General features: G+C 48.1%; 1 protein-coding gene across 3 annotated transcripts in view; it reads left to right on the forward strand.

Annotated features, from left to right (window-relative positions):
• TLL2 (tolloid like 2) overlaps positions 1-20,434 on the forward strand; it is a 199,224-nt gene that overhangs the window by 53,162 nt on the left and 125,628 nt on the right. For 2 of the 3 annotated variants that reach the window (XM_050960073.1, XM_050960074.1), the window contains exon 2: positions 6,709-6,819. The exons of the other annotated variant lie outside the window; for it this stretch is intronic. In XM_050960073.1, coding sequence (XP_050816030.1) covers positions 6,709-6,819 — 111 coding nt within the window. The remainder of the gene's footprint in view (positions 1-6,708; positions 6,820-20,434) is intronic. 3 annotated transcript variants of the gene reach the window in all.

Below are 20,434 nucleotides of genomic sequence, written 5' to 3' on the forward strand. Positions count from 1 at the left end.
TGTGGGAAGTGGTTAGCACCCAGACCTGTGAGTGGCCAGCAGGAAGATGTATGCTAAGTGGCTTAAGAGTGACCTGGTCGAGCTGTGCAAGCAGAGGAGGCTGCGCAGTGGGAGACTCACCAAAGAACAGCTGATTGCCCAGCTGGAGGAGGGAGATCCCTCAAATGAACTGATCCCTGTCTCTGAGGGGAGCAGCCTGGCAGATGCAGCATATGCACCAGCATCTGTCCCAGCTTGGAGTGGTCAGCTGGCTGCTGAGGGCTTCCTGAGACCCCTCCTTCTTATGCCTAGGGGAAGGGCGGGAGGAGCCCAGCAAATACTGAGGGCACTGTGACACCCCCGGCCAGCAGGGGATCGTCCCAGCGGAGCTCCCAATTGCTGGAGTTGAGGCGGCTGCAATTGCAGAAAGAATTAAGGCTGAAAGAGCTGGAGGTGAGGCAGCAGGAATTGATGCAGGAGTGAGCAGAACCGGAAAAACAGAGGCAGCCTGAACTGGAGCTGATGAGGCTGAGGACCAGCGAATCCCTGGCTGTGGTGAGTGAGGGGGGACCCAAGACTGCATGGAGCTTCGATAAGTGCATCCTGGCCCAGCGTAAGGAGAGGGAGGACATGGATGACTTCCTGGATGCCTTTGAAATGGCCTGTGAGCTGCACCAGGTTGGTCTTTCGGACAGGCTCCAGGTTCTCACCCCCTTACTAGACCCCAAAGCCGTGGCATTTTACCGCCAACTGGAAGGGGCGGAGAAAGGGGACTATTAACTATTCAAAAAGGCCTTGCTACGTGAGTATGGGCTGACTCCTGAGATGTACTGGCAAAGGTTCCAGAGCCAGTGTAAAATCTCTGAGGTCTCATATCTGAAACTAGCCATCCACATGGAGGGATACGCCAGAAAATGGGCAGATGGGGCCCAGACGAAGGAGGACCTGGTTAAACTGATCGTACAAGAGCAACTATATGAGTGATGCCCATCCGACCTGAGGCTGTGGTTGATGGACAAAAAGCCAGAGAACCTATGACATATAGGGCTGCTGGCCGATGAGTTTGTGAAGAGCCGGTCGGGGTGGGGGCGGGCAGAGAGGAGTCCCAAAGGAACAGGCCTGCCATGATGCAGAGAGTCACCCTGGGTCCTCACAAAGGGAGAATATGGAGAACCCTCTCCCAAGGGGAACGTCCAGTGTCAGGGCCAACCGACCGACTCGAGGGGACCAGCAGGACATAGGCTGCTATTACTGTAGCCAGAGAGGCCACATACAGTCCCAGCGCCCCAAACTCAAGGACAGACTAAGCAGAACGAACCCACAGAGGGTTAACTGGGTAGAGACCCAGCTGGACGTGGGGCAGGCTTCCCAGGCAAGGGGAGCTGGCAGCTTATCAACTGCTCAGGAGAGAGGAGAGCCCCAGGCCAGCTCCTCTGGGGGGCTGGATGACCCAGACTCAAAGTTCTCTGTTTACAGGTTGGGTGCAGGGCTGTTCCTGTGGAGTGAGTGCCTTGTTAACCTGGAGGTGGATGGGAGGAAGGTCAATGGATACTGGGATATGGGCACTGAGGTGATGCTGGCCTGATCCAAGGTGGGAGCTCCAGATCAGGTGGTGCCCAACAGCTACCTGACCCTGACAGGGGTGGGCGGGACCCCATTCAAGGTGCCTGTGGTGAGGGTACACCTGAAATGGGGGGCCAAGGAAGGCCCCAAGGAAGTGAGGGTGCACCACCATTTGCCCACCGAGGTGTTAATGAGGGGAGGCCTAGAGGATTGGCCAAGCAGCCCCCAGGGTGCCCTGGTCGTGACCGGAGCCAGAGCCGTCGAGGGGCACTACGCCCTAACTTCAGGGATGGCACCTTGCCTGATGTGCAGGGCCCTACTCCAGAGGAGAGGGAGTGTTCAGGGAGGCTGTGGCTTCAGACCCAGCCACCGAGAGGAAGCCGGTCCCCATCCCTTCCCCAGCTGCTAAGTTTCAGGCCAAGTTGCAGAAAGATCCCTCCTTGTGGAAGCTAAGGGACCTGGCTGACCTCAGTGCGGTACATACCATGGGGAGAGGTTGCCAAGAGTAGTTCCTGTGGGAGAAAGGATTCCTGTACCGAGAATGGGCTCCCCCAGGGGAAGTAGAGTCATGGGGGGGGGGGAGGAGGCAGCTGGTGGTCCCCCAGAAGTTTCGCCGCAAGCTACTGTACCTGGCCCATGACATCCCTCTCGCTGGGCACCTGGGAATCCGGCACACCAGGCAGAGGCTGCTACAGAACTTTTACTGGCCTGGGGTCTTTACTATAGTCCAACAGTATTGCCGATCTTGTGACCCCTGTCAGAGGGTAGGGAAGGCGCGGGACAAGGGGAAAGCAGCTTTGAGACCTTTGCCCATCATAGAGAAGCCTTTCCAGAAGGTGGCTATGGACATAATGGGACCTCTCAGTAAGACGACCCTGTCGTGGAAGAACTACATTTTGGTGGTGGTTGATTTTACCACCTGCTACCCCGAGGCAGTGCCCTTAGCTTCCATTGAAGCAGACACTGTGGTGGATGCGCTGCTGACCTTTTCAGCTGAGTGGGGTTCCCCAAGGAAGTCTTGAGTGACCAAGGGTCCAACTTCTTGTCGGCCCTGCTCCGGTGCTTGTGGGAGAAATGCACACCTGGGCCTCAGCGTATCACCCTCAGTCCAACGGGCTGGTGGAGAGGTTCAACGGAACACTAAAGATGATGCGGAAAACCTTTATGAACTAGCACCCGCAGGGACTGTAACAAGTACTTACCTCACCTGCTGTTCGTGTACAGGGAAGTACCCCAGGAGTCTACTGGGTTTTCACCTTTCGAACTGTTATACAGCAGGTGGGTAAGGTGGCCCCTAGACCTGATGAGAGATGAATGGGAGGGGAAGGCCACCCCAATGGAGAGTCGATGGTGGAGTATGTCTTGACCTTCGGAGAAAGACTGACTGAGCTTATGGGCCTGGCTAGGGAGAATCTGGCCAGAGCCCAGAGGAAGCAGAAAGTCTGGTATGACCTCATGGCACGGGCCCGCGCCTATGCCACCGTGGATTAGGTGATGGTTCTTATCCTCATGAGGAAAAACAAATTACAGGCTGCCTGGGAAGGTCCTTTCAAGGTTGTCAAGCAGTTAAATAAGGTAAACTTTATGGCAGAGTTGTCTAACCAAGCACATCACTGCCACGTGTACCATGTCAATATGATGAAGCCATATTATGATGAGGTGGAATGTGGTGTTGGCCATGTGTGGACATTGGGAGGTGCAGGGAGATGACCCTTTAGTAGATCTATTCCCTGGGACAAGATCTGGTCCCCACCCTGGAAACAATTCCCCTCTCTAATCGTCTGACCCCTGCCCAGCAAGCTGAGATCAGAAGGGTGCTGCATCTGTACCAACAGCTGTTTTCCAACCAGCCTGGATGCACTAATTTGACTGTCCACTGGGTGGAGACCGGATCGCATCCTCCTATAAGATGCTTCCCCTTCTGCATCACAGGAAAAACTGCTCCTGATCTGGAACGAGAGGTCAGGGAGATGCTGGCTTTGGGGGTGATCCAGCTGTCTTCCAGCCCTTGGGCCTTGCCAGTGGTGCTGGTCCCCAAAAAGGACGGGTCTATCAGGTTCTGTGTGAATTATCAGAAGCTTAATGCCATCACTGTATCCGATGCCTACCCCATGCCCAGGCCTGATGAGCTCTTAGACAAGTTGGGAGGTGCTCGATACCTTACCACCATGGATCTTACAAAGGGCTACTGGCAAGTGCTACTGGATGCAGATGCCAGGCTGATATCAGCCTTCATCACCCCTCTTGGGCTCTAGGAGTTCCTGACCCTGTCTTTCGGCCTCAAGGGAATGCCACACCTTCCAGCGCCTCGTGGATCAGCTACTGAGGGGGATGGAGAGTTTTGCTGTGGCATATATTGACGACATCTGAGCCTTTAGCCAGACCTGGGAGGACCACGTGTCCCAGGTTAAACAAGTGCTGGGCCGACTCCAGGAGGCTGGGCTGACCATAAAAGCTGAGAAGTGCAAGGTGGGGATGGCTGAAATATCTTACCTGGGCCATCGGGTGAGAAGTGGCCGCCTAAAGCCGGAACCAGCCAAAGTAGAGGTGATCAGAGACTGGCCTGCTCCACAAACCAAAAAGCAGGTCCAAGCCTTTATTGGGATGGTGGGGTATATCGAAGGTTTGTGCCACACTTTAGCAGCATAGCTGTCCCCATCACTGGGCTGTGCAAGAAGGGGAAGCCAGACAAGGTGGTCTGGATCGAGGAGTGCCAAGGGGCTCTCCCGACACTGAAGGAGACTCTGGTCAGTGGCCTAGTTCTGGCAAACCCAGACTTTGACAAGCCCTTTATGGTGTTCGCTGACACCTCAGACAAGGGACTGGGGGCGTTATTAATGCAGGAGGATGAAAAAGGGGAGAGACACCCCATTTTGTACCTGAGGAAAAAGTTGCTACCCTGGGAGCAAAACTACACAGCTATTGAGAAGGAATGCCTGGCCATGGTATGGGCCCTTAAGAAACTAGAGCCATATCTGTTTGGGCGATACTTCACTGTGTACATGGACCACTCTCCCCTGACCTGGCTACACCAGATGAAAGGAGTCAATGCCAAGCTCCTGAGGTGGAGCCTGCTCCTGCCAGGATTATGATATGGACGTGGTCCATGTAAAAGGAAGTGCCAACATGGTAGCGGATGCGTTGTCCCAGAGAGGGGGCCTTGAACTTTCCAGGTCACTGGTTAGAGTGACCCTCCTGAGTTCAGTCTCAAGGGGGGGGAGAGATGTGACACAGTAGGGAGTGGGGTGGATTGACCTGGGAATGTTGTCTATTTTTACTGGAACTGTCTGCGTGGGGGATGGGAGAGCAAGGGATGACTTTAGGTGAGGGACGGTACCTGGGCCTGTAACCTGAGCCAGGAAGGGGGGGTGGGGCGAGTTAATACCTTTGCCCGAGAAACTGGACAAAGGGAGAGGGGGAGAGAGACTGCTGGAGTGGTTTTTGGTTTCAGTTTTGGGCTGGCTGATAAGAGGCAGGGAACCCGAAGTCTGAGGTCTAAGATCCTTGCCCCCCAGAGGGACCTGGCTGAAGGGTCCTGGTTATACCTACAAGCCCTGCTTGGGACTGTTTTCCTGTTGTCTAATAAACCTTCTGTTTTACTGGCTGGCTGAGAGTCACGGTGAATCACAGGAAGTGTGGGGTGCAGGACCCTGACTCCCCCACACTCCGTGACACTGAGCAGTTTGGTTGCTGCCCTCTGCCCCCAGAAGTAGCCGTGTGCAAGTTTAAGGGTTTGGGGATGGAAGAGGCTATATAGATGTGAACCGCTACTGTTTGTTAATCAAGTAGAGTCAGTCACACATTTTTGTGCCCCGTTGCATGATTTCTGTCCTCTTGTTTCTTGGCCATTCTGATGGCTCAGGGAATTCTTTATATTCAGCTGTGTGGCTTTTCCCCCTCCCCCTTACATTTTAAAGGGAGATTTAAAATATAAACACTGTAGCTGGGGGGAAATCCCTTACCCAAGTTAACACCTTATATTTAAAAAATGAAATTTTTTTGCTGTGCATCTTTTCACTCATTCTAATGTTTGGGTCCTTTTTGCATTTCATGTGGTCTTGTCAGCAAAGCTGGAGTGGTCAGTTAAGAATGATGTCCTCTGGGCACTAGCAGAGTTTGGTTGTTTGTGTTTCCCATGCTGCAGGGAACCTTTTTCAATGATGCAAACACTTGCATTAAATTGACAGTGGTAGTGGTGGTGGTAGTAATGGTGGTGGTGGGGGGAGAATCAAGCATTTATAGTAACAGTAAGTCAAGTTCACCCCTTGTATAACTTCTTGACTTTAGTGGAATTACAGCCAGGACGAATTTGCCTCATTTTCTTATTTAACCTTTTGTTTTATCATTAACATACACAAACTTCCATGCAACTACTAACAAATCTTATTCAAAACCTATATTCTCTTTAAAAAAGCTGTTTTTGTTTGATCAACCTCTTCTGTGTGTTTGTTTCGTTGACGTTCCGAAAACGGTAACTGTACACCACAAAGTCATCTTGATCCTAATCTGGCTGTCATTTTTTTCCATGGAAAGGATTTCGTAGGATTTATTTCTCCATGTCACAAACGTTGAGGGATTTGTCCTGTTTTATTATTTTTATGGCACCTGTCTTAAACTCCAGGCTTTTAACAAAATTAAAACTCTCTAGAAATTGCAAGCCGGATCCAATTACAGAACTCCCCCTACAGCATCACTTTGCAGTATCTGGTGCAAGTTGTTAACACACAGTTCAAATCTAAATTTAAGCTGCAAACTGGCTGACGTTTTCCCTTTTTAGCTGGGGGAAATGCTGGTTAATTGCCCCAGTTGTAGAGTGAGATGTGGATAAAGGGCGAATTGTACCACTTAAGCCCCTGGTTTGGAGCCAGCAATAAAACAAAGGAGGGCATGAGGAATCCTAGCTATTCAGTTCCTTTGACTCCATTCTGGTTATTCAGCAAAAGTGGCTTAATTTAAACATTGTATCTGGCCTTTATTAGTCTGACGGTTCCAGCCCCATTTGAAAAGCTAGTGTCATTTATGACCTTTTCCCAGTCCCTGCCATCTTTCAGTCCGCAGGGGTAATTCTGGTTGCAATGTGGATCATATACAATCCTTTATAGAACTGACACTTGCCTTCCAAAACAGAGCTGAACTAACTGTAATTTATTTTGCCTTTGTCTCCAGCTGCCTTCTGGGGAGATATTGCTTTAGATGAAGAGGACTTGAAGCTGTTTCAGATAGACAGAACTATTGATTTAACAAAGCATTTGGATGAGAATACAAGACACACTACAGGTATGTGCAGACCATAAGAGAGACAATGCCTTATTTAAAAAGGCTTTATTGCAAGAGTAGATCTGAAGAAGCAGCCCCTCACTCTCATTTGCTAGGGATTGGTGTGATCCCGCAGCCATTGAAATGCATGGGCAGTCTTGCGGCTTATTCCTATCAGAGGATGGATTCCGCACCATTATGAAAGCTTGGTCAAGACTGAGCTTAGCTTTTGCACTTAAACTGAGATTCAGCCTCCTTCTCATGTATGAAAGCTAGAATATCCTCCCCAAATGTACAGCCCTTACTCGTAGAGTACAGAATGAATGTTCCGCAACACTTACAAGTAATCTGTTAATTAGTTTGAACTCAGTCATTTATAAAATTGGATCATTTGAGATTTAGCCCTCACAGACAAGTTTTTGTCCTCAACAATCTTAATGGAATAATGTAGCTTCTTCACACTTTCCGTATAATTAAATCATTGTAGTCTTATGTGCAGAGGCTACCCTTGAAGTTTGGTTGTAATTCAGTTCAGTTAACAATTGTTGTTGTTTAACGCCAGTGCTCGTGGGTGGGTTGTCAGCAATGGGGATTGAACCTGGGACCTCTGGATCCTAATACATGAGCCTCCACCGCCTGAGCTAAAAATCTTTGCTCACTTAGCTAACTTTAGTCTATAAGGTGCCACAGGACTCTGTTGCTTTTACAGATCCAGACTAACAGGCTACCCCTCTGATACTTAGCTAACTTTGTAGCAGCTTGTAACCGTTAGGCAGCCTAGCCAGCACTAAAGGGGGAAAGGTTGCCACATTGAGTGGTTGCGGCTTATACTATGATTTTATATAAGACAACAGATGGGGCCAACTTGAATAGCTTACGTGGGTCAGAATTAGCTCAACCAGTCATCACTTTTGCTCTACAGCTGATGTGTGTGTCACGATACTGCTGGCTGGAATGAGTGAGTGGCACGAGGTGGGACTTATGTCAAGAATTCTCACTGGTAGGTGACTTGACCCCAACTCTCATTGCTCTTTACAGGTTCTGTGGCTGCATGCTGGCCTGGGCATCTGTGCTCAGAAGGTTCCCCAAAGGCATGTGGGAGAAATCCTTGAGCTCAGAGACTTGGGAAAGGGTTCCCCAATTCCTATACCCAAGTCTCATAAACACAATTCTTCTCCTTATCAGGCCCATGCACATCCCTGCTTTCCTCACATCCCTTTCTCTTGACGATGCTGCCCCCTCCACATTTTTAATGTGCCATTTCTCCTGTGTGCATGTCTCAATGTGGCAATTCCCCCAGCGAACCCTGCAGGAAGGTTGAAGTTGGACCATCTCATACAGCTGATGATTAGTTCCAGATCCATCTCTCTCCTTGTGTGGCCCTTATCGCTGTAGTCTCCAAATGTCTGCTTTTCTAAAATGGGGGCACCTTGGCACTCCAGCATGAGCCTGGCTGTTTTCAGTCCTTACTGCTTGCGGGGAGCTCCGTGCCATTACAAGAGAGAGGTCACTCCTGGGGAAATTCTGCACCAAAAAATTAAAAATTCTGCACATAATATTTAAAAATTCTGCAAATTTTATTTGTCAAAATAACCCTATATAATTATGCCAGTTTCAATTATTTTGGTAAATTTATTTAAAAATACCTGTCAGCGAGTATGTCTGTGACGACACAGACACACACAAAAATTCCCCCAGAAGTAGAGAGTTAAAGAAACCCCTACGACCAACCCAGGTCCTCCTTCTCTGCCCCCTTCCCCCCCCCCCCCCGAGCCCAGCTGGGGCTGGGACAGACACTCTCCCTTCTACCCCCAGAGCCCATCTGGGGGGAGGGGCAGACACTCCCCTCCACCCCCAGAGCCCAGCCATGGGGCCCCCCCAGCCCAGACACACACAGCCCCTATCCCCAGAGCCAAGCTGTGCCCTCTACAGCACACTCACACCTATTTCCCCCCGCCCCCCCCCCGAAAGCCCAGTTGCACTGAGTGGTGGAGGCAGAACATGCCTCTCCTCTACTCCCCCCCTCCCACACTTTTGCCACCAACACACCTAGTTAGATTGTTAGGTGGGCACTTAGTACTGCAGCATAGCAGGAATAGTATCCATCTTGTCAATGTCCCTCTCCTTGTTCTCCTTATTACTCAACATGTTAACCTGAGATTACTGATTGGTAGAAGAGCATTCCTGCTGTGAGGCATGACTGGGGGTTTGCCTGCAAAGCAAACCATTGTAAGTGGTGAACCTGGGCAGATGGCAAGTAGATTTTGGAGGAGACGGTGAGGGCTTTGTTCTCCACAACCCCCTTTTTAAGCTGCTTGGGCTAGATGCTGCTAAGGTATTAGAGGAACAAAGCACATGTGGCAATTGGCTGTGCTAGTGTCTGGTTGTGGGCTTTTCTATTGATACCGTGCTGTTTGCATTTGATATTAAAAAAAGGGGGGGGGAGGGGAATGTGACAATAGTCACTGCAGCGAGTGGATGCTGATCCTGGCCAGGTGACAGGGATGTTGACCTTCTGTAACCCTCGTCTGTCATGTGGCAGGAGTACTGGTCTGTTGTGACTTTCAACTCATGTCAAGTGACTGGGGCCTGATAATAAAGACCAGTCTTATACCAGCACTGCTGTGTCCTGTTTGTTTATTACAAGAGGCAGGGCCAACGCATGACAGAGCACTCCAGGATTGGCCAATGGGGAGTGTGACATCACTCCATTGGCCCCACCCAGCTCAACATTCATTAATCTCTGCATCTCCATTACTGCAGATTAGTAAATCTTGTGAGTTTTCTAGTGGGCTTATTTTATTTTGCTCCTGTGCTGAGCACGTAGATGCCTGTCTGTATCCACCCCAGAGTGTTACAAATCTGACGTGCTGTGGGTTCTTTACAGTGGGTGAAGGGGCTGATTCTTTGTATTTTGGGCTTGCTCCTCCCTTGTGGGAATTGAAAGAGGACTGTCCGCTTGAGGAGGGTGAATGACAGCAAGCCAGTGAGGGGGACTCTACTGGGGGAGAGTCCTGTTCTGGGCATTTTTTTTTCTAGTGGGAAGAATGCAACCTCTGTGCAGAAACAGCCCAAGACATTTTATGAATGGGACCTCTTGAATTATAACATTTCCAAGTTTCCTAAAGCTGCTAATCGGATTAGTTGTCTAGAGGAGGAAGTACTTAATACGTATATACAGACACCCAGACTCTTCATATCAGGGAGCTGCAGCCCTGAACAAACTACCAGGCCCTGCATTCTGCTTTCCCTGGATTTTCTTCTCCCAGAAGATGTTTTTCGGCAAGAGGGGAAAAATGTACAATTGGTGATTGTTGGGCATGTTTAATTTACCTCTGCCCAGCTGTTAGATTTTTGGTGGGGACTGCAGTTTCCAAGTTCCTATCAATAGTGGAGTAGCTCTTTAATTAAAATGCGATCAACTCTCATAACAGTCATGTATCAGCTCTGCCTGATATGGATTGCAAGCCAGCCTGTGTCCACCACTCTTGAAGATTTGCCATTCCCAAAATAACCCTATATAATCATGCCAGTTTCAATTATTTTGGTAATTTATTTAATAATACCTGTCAGATTTACCAACCCCAACCCTTCAGACTCCAGAACAGAATGCTGCTGCCTGTCTTGTGTGTATGAAGAGTCACAGCCATGTCACCGTCTGCTGCAGTGGTTCCCAAACTGGGGTTCATGAACCCCTGGGGGTTCACAAAAAGTTACAGGGGGTTCTTGGGGAAAAAATTCCCTAATGGTTGTCCCTAGGAACTCCGGGCACCATGGGACCAGCAGCCCCAGGACTTCCAAGAGCTAAGCAGATCAAAGCAAGCCTATCTGTCTCACTGAGGAGATTTAAACTCCGATTCCTTATAAAAAAAAAAATGGAAAGGGAGGTAGATTTTTTTTGCTGTTTTTAAAATTAAATAGGCAGCTAGTATTGTTTTTTAAAATTATTATGAAGAACAAGTTTAAGCTTTGTTGTAATGTGCGTTGTTTGCCTGGACTGCTCAAGACCTGAATGCTTATGTAGGAGGAACTCTTTGAGTTGGCTTCTTAAATACTTTTGTGCTGGTTTCACACGATACTCCTTGATGAAACATAGGAGCCTTGTCTTATAACAGGCTTAATCAAAGTGATACAAGCTATGAAAGTGAGATCTTGGAAGAGCGTTGCCGTTTTCGTAATGTAATAAAAATACTGTACTGATAAATAATAGTCAATAAATAGTGTGTAATAAGCGTGTCATAAAAACAAATGTTATATTTCCAAGATCACTGCTTTTATAATTTATACTCTGGTAAAGGAGAAAATCCCTGGCAATATTCATTTTTAGGAGAGGGTTCGCGAGACTTGACAGTTTAGTGAAAGGTGTTCACAGGTTGTTAAAGTTTGGGAACCACTGCTCCGCGGGGGGGGGGAAGGGTGGGCTAGTGCAGTGATTCTCAGGCCATAGGCTGCTTGCAGCCCAATCAGCACACAGCTATGGCCCAAGTGACATCTTTAGTTGCCATGCCGGTAATATATCTATTGTGTGGATGCAGCCCATATAACACACTGAGCGGTATAGATGGCCCACAATGGTTGAGAAGCACTGGCCTAGTGCATGTGGCACTAGACTGACCCCTCCGGCCACCTGGACTCAGCCACAGGCTTCCTGCACAACCATAAGCAAGTCACATAACCTGTCCTGTGCCTGAATTCCCCATCTGTAGCATTGCCGGCCCCACGCATGAGCCACAACTCCAAAAATGATGAGACTGTCTTAAAAAACCATGAGATGTTGTGACAGGGTTGGAAAGCCCCCCTCCAGTGCGGGGCGAGTACACCCCATCTCCCTTCAGGGGCAGCGAGTTTCACGGGCCTGTGGTGCCTGGGCTCCAGCAATATTCAGGGCTGGGGGTAGGGTGACCAGATGTTCCGATTTTTATAGGGACAGTCCTGATTTTGGGGAGCTTTTTCTTATGTAGGCACCTATTACCCCCCACCCCCATCCCGATTTTTCACATTTGCCCTCTGGTCACCTTAACCGGGGGCCCAGCCAGCTCTGCCAATGTTTGGAGCTGGGTCTCTCCCCCGGCCCCTGCCTGCCGCCCCCTGCTCCCCCCGCGCCTCCTCCAGCCCTGGAGTGAACCTGCCTGATTAAAAGCGGGTGGTTGCTGCAGCACAAGAGCAGGCTGAGGCAGCTGGCTGCTGCTGCACTGGAGGAGGGGAGGAGGTGCACACATGATTGGCAGCCCTCTCCTCCCCCGGCACCCACAGGGAGGAGATGCGGGAAGAGATCTCTGGACCTCACTCACCTGAGCAGCTGCTGGGGCTTCCTTGAGTGTCTGACCCTGTGATCCTGCCCATAGGTGCCGACTCCGTGGGTGCTCTCGGGCTGGAGCACCCACAGGGAAAAATTGGTGGCTGCTCAGCACCCACCGGCAGCCCCCTGGGCCCAGCTCACCTCTGCCTCCTCCCCTGAGTGTGCCACGTGCCCACTTTTTCCCCCAGCTCCCCTCCCACTCCAGCACCCACCCACCACAGGGGAGGTGGAGGTGGGTTCCTGGACCTGAGGGGCAGCAGCAGTGAGGGTGAGGTTTGGGGGGAAGTCCTGCTCTCTGGTCCCAGCCCCGGGCAGCCTTTCTGCACCCCAAGCTCCTCATCCCTGGCCCTGCCCCACGCCAGAGCCCATGCCCTCAGCCAGAGCCCTCACCCCCTGCACCCCAACCTTCAACCCCAGCCCTGAGCCCCTTCCTGCACCCCTACCCCAGCCCAGACCCCTCACCCAAACTCCTTCCCAGAGCTCGTCCCCTGTCCCAGCCTAGAGCCTACCCCCGCACCCAAATGCCCTCCCAGAGCCCAACACTCCCCCACCACCCAAACTTCCTCCCAGACCCTTAGGGATGTGGGGGGGGGGGCATGACTTGGGCCCATTCTGGGCACCACCAAAAATTATGCAAACCTGCTTCCCCATCTCACTTAGGGTGTAGGGGTGGGGCATTTGTAACCTGCATCTGTGCCTCTGTAGCCAGAGTCAATATACTCACCCCTGTCAGTAGGGCAATGAGGCCTAATGGCCAAAGTCAACAGATTTGCCCCAGTTGACAGAGCAGTAAGACCTAGTGGCCAGAGTCCATAGATTCGCCCCCCTTAGCAGGGCAATAAGGCTGAGTGGCCAAAGTCAATAGATTCGCCTCAGTCCAGAGGGCAGTAAGGCCTGGTGTCCCAGTGCTCTCAGTTGGGGAAGATGGCCAGCATGCAGAACAAGGCGAGTGGTGGTGGCCCGGCTACGAGGGCCCAGGCCCTCCTTTTCCACCAGGCCCCAGCCCAGGGCCGTGGGAGTGTGCGCCACTGAATCAGCAGGGGGTTCTGACTGAAACGCGCTTATGGTAAAATCCTGAGAGCTGGCAACACTGCATCTGTAAAAGGACGATAATGGTTCCCTACTTCTCCAGGGTGTTGAGGGTAAAATCCATTAGGGAGAAAGCATTTTTATACTGCAGTGAATGGCTCAGAATACAGTGCAGTTCAGTGTTTCCTAGCTCTTAGTTTGAACAGCCTCCATGGTCTATCAATACTGTGTGTCTCTTCTCTATTCATCTAGCATTGGCTTTACACAATCTGGCCGCTTTTGGTTCAAGAGCATTCTCCTTTGCAGCTGCTGCCATCTTATATCTTCCAACTCTCTCCTCTTCTTACTTAGAACTTCCCTCTTCTTGTCTGAATTTCTCTGTCATGACTGAACCCGTTAACTTAATCAGTCACACAGTGACTTGGCACAGTCCTGTAATTTATGCCATATACCATCTGCTGCCCTGGATTACTTAAATCCTTTTGGGATATAGGGTCTTATCTGGCAACCTTTACTCACCCAGATAGTCTTGTTTGTTTCAACAGAGCTACCTTTGTAAGGATTACTCACCTAAGAGTTGTAGGTCTGAGCCCACAGTTTATGTGAAACTATACAAAGCTAAGTATTGTGTTCTTTTATTTATTAGTAAAAGTCAATCTTTCCAAACACAGCTGAGAAGGACAGCAGAGGCAAGATGCCTGCTTCAAGCTAAACATGTTAACCATGCATTTTGTCACTAACATTTTTAGGTGTCTGCATGCTGATTTCTATCAGCCTAGCTTAAGTGTGTTAGAACACAGAGCCTTGAGAATATTTGCCAACAGCAGAGATTAACTCTGTATCAAAGCGATGAGATACATTCTTGAAATAGGAATATCAGATTGGAAGCCACCAATTAGTTAGTTGATATCTTATCCAATCCATAGAGACCATTGCAGGCTTCACTCCAACATGTTTTGTTTGGTGAAATCTTAAATGGCTCCCGTAGTGTGACTTTTTCCTATTCCAGTCTGCTGCATTTCACCATATGAGATTTTTCTTACTATTCAACCTCAATTCTCTCTTTTCACACTGTGTGCATCTGTTCTGAAGTGTGACCGTAAATTGCTATTTTGGAGTTGTGTATTTTGTTCTGGCTGCGACTGCAAATCAAATCCGATCAATTTACAGATGAAAATATTTTTTTCACCTTACTGTCATCTTTGAAACCTCATGGGTACTTGCTGGGTATGTATCTTCTACAGGTGCATTATTACTAATGGTCCTGCAGGCCTCAGTGTCACCTGTGCAAGCCCATTGCCCTCAGTGAATTTTCACAGGTGTAACTGACTGGAACTTAGTAGCATCTTCTGTTAAGGTTTAAGCAACAAGGATCCAGCTCCTTTAGGGTTGCCAATTTTCTACTCTCACAAAACTGAACACTCTTACCCTGCCACCTGCCCCGCCCCTCCTCTGAAGCCCCACCCCCTGCTCACTCCATCACCCCCTCCCTCTGTCGCTTGCTTTCCCCACCCTCACTCACTTGCTCATTTTCATCCAGCTGGCTCAGTGGGTTGGAGTGTGGAAGGGGATGAGGGCTCCGGCTGGGGTTACGGGCTCCAGGGTGGGGCCAGAAATGAGGAGTTTGGGGTGTGGGAGGGGGCTCTGGGCTGAGGCAAGGGGTTGGTGTGTGGCAGGGAGTGGGGGTGCAGGTTCCAGGGTGGGGCCAGAAATGAGGGATTTAGGATGTGTGAGGGGACTCCAGGCTGGGGTTGGGGTGTAGGTGTGCGTGACGGCCCTGGCCCGGGGTACAGACTCTGAGGTGGGGCTGGGGATGAGGGGTTTGGGGTGCAGGAGGATGTTCTGGGCTGGGATCGAGGGGTTCGGTGGGTGAGAGGGGGATCAGGGCTGGGGCAGAGGGTTGGCATGTGGGAAGGAGTTCAGGGTGCAGGCTCTGGGGCAGACTTCCTCAAGCAGCTCCTGGAAGCAATGGCATGTCCCCACTCCGGCGTCTACGTGGAGGTACAGCCAGGTGGCTCTGTGTGCTGGCTCATCTGCAAGCGCTGCCCCTGCAGCTCCCGGCGAATGGGAGTTGCAGAACTGGTGCTTGGGGCGGGAGCAGGAGACATGTCCCTGCTTCTAGGAGCCGTGTGTAGCCATGGCAGGCAGGGAGCCTGCCTTAGCCATGCTGCACTGCTGACTGGACTTTAAATGGCCCAGTCAGCAATGCTGACCGGAACCACCAGGATCCCTTTTTGACCGGGTGTTCTGGTGAAAAACTGGACATCTGGCAACCCTAAGCTGCTTCTCCTAGAGTGGAATTGGCTCTGCAGGGGACATAGAGATAAAAAAGTAGTAATAACTAATTCAGTCTAAAGTGGGTGTATCTGACCGTGAAAACACACCAGAAACATATCTGTTGAGTAGATTGGTGCCATTTGTGCATCCCAGTCCTGCTGCAGGGTGCTAGCTCCTGGTGCAAAACTAAGTAAATAAGATGAATTCTGGAAGACCTCTGCTTTAGGATATTCCTCCATCTCTTTAATCACATTTGGTTACCCTTATATGAACCCCTAGCATTTGTTGGCATCTTCCTTGAACTGAAGTGTCCAGAAGTGGGCAAAGTTCCAGGTGCAGTTTTGACTATGCTATATAGAGAGGCACTGTTGCCTTCTTATTCCAGAAGATGATGCCTCATTATTTGCATTTAATGTGCTTGGGTGGGTTTGCCACACTGTTGTCTCAGAACAGAGTTTTTGTCAGGCAGCAACTTCCCAGACATGGAGAGGGAAGTGGTGTGTGCGTGTGCATGCGTGCCGAGTGCAATGCAGGGCCAGGAGCTAAGAATATAGATCATTAAGCCCAGTAGTTGCACTTTGGTGCATAGGACAGTTAGAACTCAGAAGAACAATGTAAAAAGATGTGAGCTAGGCTTGTTTGGGTTCCGCACATGACTACAAATGAATGTGCGTGAACCCCGGGTAAAATCCTGGAGAAGAGGAGGCAGCTTTTAGTTTTCACACAAGTTAGAAGCAAAGATAAGGACTGTGCATGTACAGCTCCTAGCACAATGGAACCTCTTAGGTGCTACTGTAATGAAAATTATTATAATTAATTAGTGACTAAAATGCTTTAAAAGCAGTAAAGAGTCCTGTGGCATCTTATAAACTAACAGACATATTGGAGCATGAGCTTTCGTGGGTGAATACCCACTTCGTCGGATGCATCCCACGGAAGCTCATGCTCCAATACGTCTATTAGTCTATAAGGTGCCACAGGATTTTTTGCTGCTTTTACAGATCCAGACTAACATGGCTACCCCTCTGATGCATAAAATGCTTTGACGAATGGAGACTTTCTCCTCTTTATGTGTTCAGTTGATTTAAGGGACTGCAGCTCTGTGGTGTGGTGAAGGCTCTATGTACAAGCTAAATCTGAAGGACCCTTGATTCTGTGATACCCTAGTGTAGTAGATTGGAAATCCTGTTAGTCTGTAAGACAGGTCTGTCATAAACAGATAGCTAAGGGTTAATGTCTCTTTCACCTGAAGCACCTGACCAGAGGACCAATCAGGAAACCGGATTTTTTCAACTCTGGGTGGAGGGAATTGTGTGTCTGAGTCTTTGTCTGTCTGCCTGCTTTCTCTGAGCTTTGGAGAAGTAGTTTCTACTTTCTAGTCTTCTGTTTCTAAGTGTAAGGACAAAGAGATCAGATAGTAAGTTATATGGTTTCTTTTCTTTGGTATTTGCATGAATATAAGTGCTGGAGTGCTTTGATTTGTATTCTTTTTGAATAAGGCTGTTTATTCAATATTCTTTTAAGCAATTGACCCTGTGTTGTATCATCTTAATACAGAGAGCCCATTTGTATGTATTTTTCTTTCTTTTTATATAAAGCTTTCTTTTAAGACCTGTTGGAGTTTTTCTTTACTTCAGGGAAATTGAGTCTGTACTCACCAGGGAATTGGTGGGAGGAAGAAATCGGGGAGATCTGTGTGTTGGATTTGCTAGCCTGATTTTGCATTCCCTCTGGGGGAATAGGAAAGTACTATTTGTTTCCAGGATTGGAAACAGAGAGGGGGAGTCCCTCTGTGTAGTTTCACAGAGCTTGTGTCTGTGTATCTCTTCAGGAGCACCTGGAGGGGGGAAGGGAAAAAGGATTATTTCCCTTTGTTGTGAGACTCAAGGGATTTGGGTCTTGGGGTCCCAGGGAAGGTTTTTCAGGGGGACCAGAGTGCCCCAAAACACTCTAATTTTTTGGGTGGTGGCAGCAGGTACCAGGTCCAAGCTGGTAACTAAGCTTGGAGGTTTTTCATGCTAACCCCCATATTTTGGATGCTAAGGTCCAAATCTGGGACTAGACAGGTCATCCATCACATTTTTGAGTCATGCCTTTGCTTTTTCTAACAACGTTCATTACACCTCTGACCATATATATTTGGGCAAGGTTTGATGTGTGTCAGCAGATGGGAGATGGTGGTTTTCTAGCTCTTTTTTTAGTGTGCGGACAAATGTTCTGTCTTGGGAAGACATGCTGCATTGGTGTTAGTTTTGTTAGTATAAGGTCCTGGGTGGAGGAAGCTTCTCTCTGATTACTTCATTTTTTGAGGCAGTTACTTTCTGGGAACCAGGGATTGGTGTAGGGATGAGATTTCTGAAGGAGAAGCTTGCCTGCATGCTGTTTGACCACCTCTGTTCCATGACTGGTATATATATATGTGTAACTAAAACAAGTTACCTTTAGAATGCACCCAGACTCTGCCTTATTAGAAAGCCAACCTGAAGGGCCCTGGTCATCTGCTAGGCAGAGGGTTGAGAACTAAATAAGTCTATGGACTGAACAACATTGACTACTAAACAATGGTCAGCATCATGTGATGCAGTGTTAATTCTTGCCATTTTATTGCAAGTCTCATGATATTTGGTGTTTTTCTCGGAGACCCAGCTCCCGCAGTCATGTAATTACATGAAAATCTGAACTTTAATTTAAAAAAAGGTAATTTTGCAGTCTTCAGGGTTGCAGAGAGAAGCTTGAAAATGTGGCCAAGTGTACCCTGAAGCATCAGGTGTCAAAAGACACATAAAAAGATCTCCAAACTTGCTTTTTTTTTTTTTTTGTTAAACCCTCATGATTTTTAAACTAATCTAATGATTTTTGAGGGTGGGGGAAAGGGGCTGAGTCATAATTTTTGAATGCTTAGGATTGGTAATTCTCTTAGCTAATATGATTGTTAGCAACAGTGCTAGCAATCACAATGGCTTATTGTAATGTGGACCAGACCTTTGTGAGTAATTTGCCCAAATTTACATGGGGTCAAATTCTGAAGCCCTGTTTTCTGCAGTAAAAATTCTCATCATCCTTTTGAGTTTTGCCTGCATCAGGATCCTCAGGATCCAGCCCCTTAACATTCAATGTACACATACAAATTGAATATCCAGATAATTCTGTCAGGTGGCTTTAAATTGAAGCCAAATAGAGGAATCTCACTCTTATTAATGTCCATAAAAGTTTTGTCAAAGAACTTCAAATATTTTTAAAAGATTTTCAAGGATTTTTTTTTTAAAAAAATCATTAAAACATTTATTTTTATACTAAATTTTTTATTTTTAAAGAAAACCTGAGCCAAAATCTTATAGATGCTCCTGTGCTGTTAGAAACCCAAGTACCCAGCATCATGGTGAAAGGGAACCAGAAAGTCTGTAAACAGGAAATGAAAATGACTAGGGTCTCTTCTCTGTCCAATCTGAGTGAAGGACAGAAAATAAAATAGCAGAAATGGTGAAATGAAACTTAGATTTTTTAATGCCTTTGTTTGAATCATCTGAGGTGTTAGCCACGTAGGAGAAACTATTTGTTTTTCTTTATCTTTTAAAGAATGTGTCTATTTAAATGTCTTATTCATTTTTTGGTTAATTTCCAAAGGCTGCCTTTAAATTCTCCAAAAGAGCTTGGGCAGTTGGGGTCTCTTAAATACAGAGGGGCTACTTCCACAAAGATTGGGACCATATTTTATGATTTCTAGAAGAGGATAAAGCTCAGACAGTTTCCTGATAGAAAAAAACACTTCCATGATTGAGAGAAAGAGAGTGAGTCTCTCCCCCACATTCTGGCTGTGGTTCTGAGGGCTCAGAAGATGCAGGAATCTGGTGGTCCTGGCTGAAGCCAGATTTTGTTGGGCTTAACACAGAGGTGGCAATGCTATGCCCTGCTGAAGCCAAGAATGCTTTTCAAGAACGTTTTAAATGGGGTTTCTCTGATATTGAGGGGGTTTTAGATTCCTAGCCTGTGAACCTTGACAAAGCCTGTAAGACTTACGCAAAGCAATGGGAATGTCCTAGTGTTAATAAGCCTGCAAATAACGAGTAAAACTAATTCCTGGTGTAACTCTCAGCTGAAGTCAGTGCAGTTGGACTAGGGATGCATATGCTCCATAGGTTTATCTACTTTGATTGTTAAGCAATTTGGGGAAGGGACACTTTTTTTGGGGGGGGGGGGCTGGGGAAATAGTTGCGTATGTAAGACAAAGCCCCTAATATTGAGGTGATCTTGATAATATTGGGACATCAGGTCATCCTAGTTACAGCCCGTCTCACTGGCAGGGTCAAAACACTTAAGGAATCATGGATTGGATATATTGTGTGTAAGGCTGAGAGTCCATCACAGAGGTCACGGATTCCATGATTTTACATGATCTCTGTGACTTTAGCTTTGGGTGGCTGGGCTCTGGGCTTCCGTGATATATTGTCTATTGCCCGTGGCCTGTCCCTGACTTTCAATAAAAATACCTGTGACAAAATCTTAGTCTGAATTGTGTGCAGACACACATTGTGTATGGCATCACCAGGGTACAGACTCTGTGTAGACCTCTGGTTGATGAGTGATGGGTATATTTGGGTGCATCTCTGAAATGTCTGTCTTTGAAGAGAAAGATATATCCATGACGCTTCTCCTTTCATTACTTGAAAAAGCTTTTCCTTTAAATGTGGTTGGAGATCCGCTGTTAGAGCATGCGCCACTGCTCTCCAATTACTTTATGAAAGTTATCCATTAAATGGTACATTAGCTAGAATAGTAACAGTGTGAATTTTCTTGTAAGGTGTATCTGCAGAGTACAATTTGTGCTCAGTAACATATTTATTCTGTAAGGCAACACTTAGTTCATGGTTGGGATAAAGCAGCAAAATTAATGTGAGTTTTCCAGTGTTCTGCCTGCGCTAGCTCTAAGTGTCCCACTCAACAGGGCTTTCACTGCTTCATGTCAGAAGCTGTTGCACATTCAATTAGGTCTCATCTTTAGGCAATACTCCCTGATGGTCCCTTTGTTCAGTG

The sequence above is a fragment of the Gopherus flavomarginatus genome, chromosome 6, assembly GCF_025201925.1.
Source record: "Gopherus flavomarginatus isolate rGopFla2 chromosome 6, rGopFla2.mat.asm, whole genome shotgun sequence".
Lineage (NCBI taxonomy): Eukaryota > Metazoa > Chordata > Testudines > Testudinidae > Gopherus > Gopherus flavomarginatus.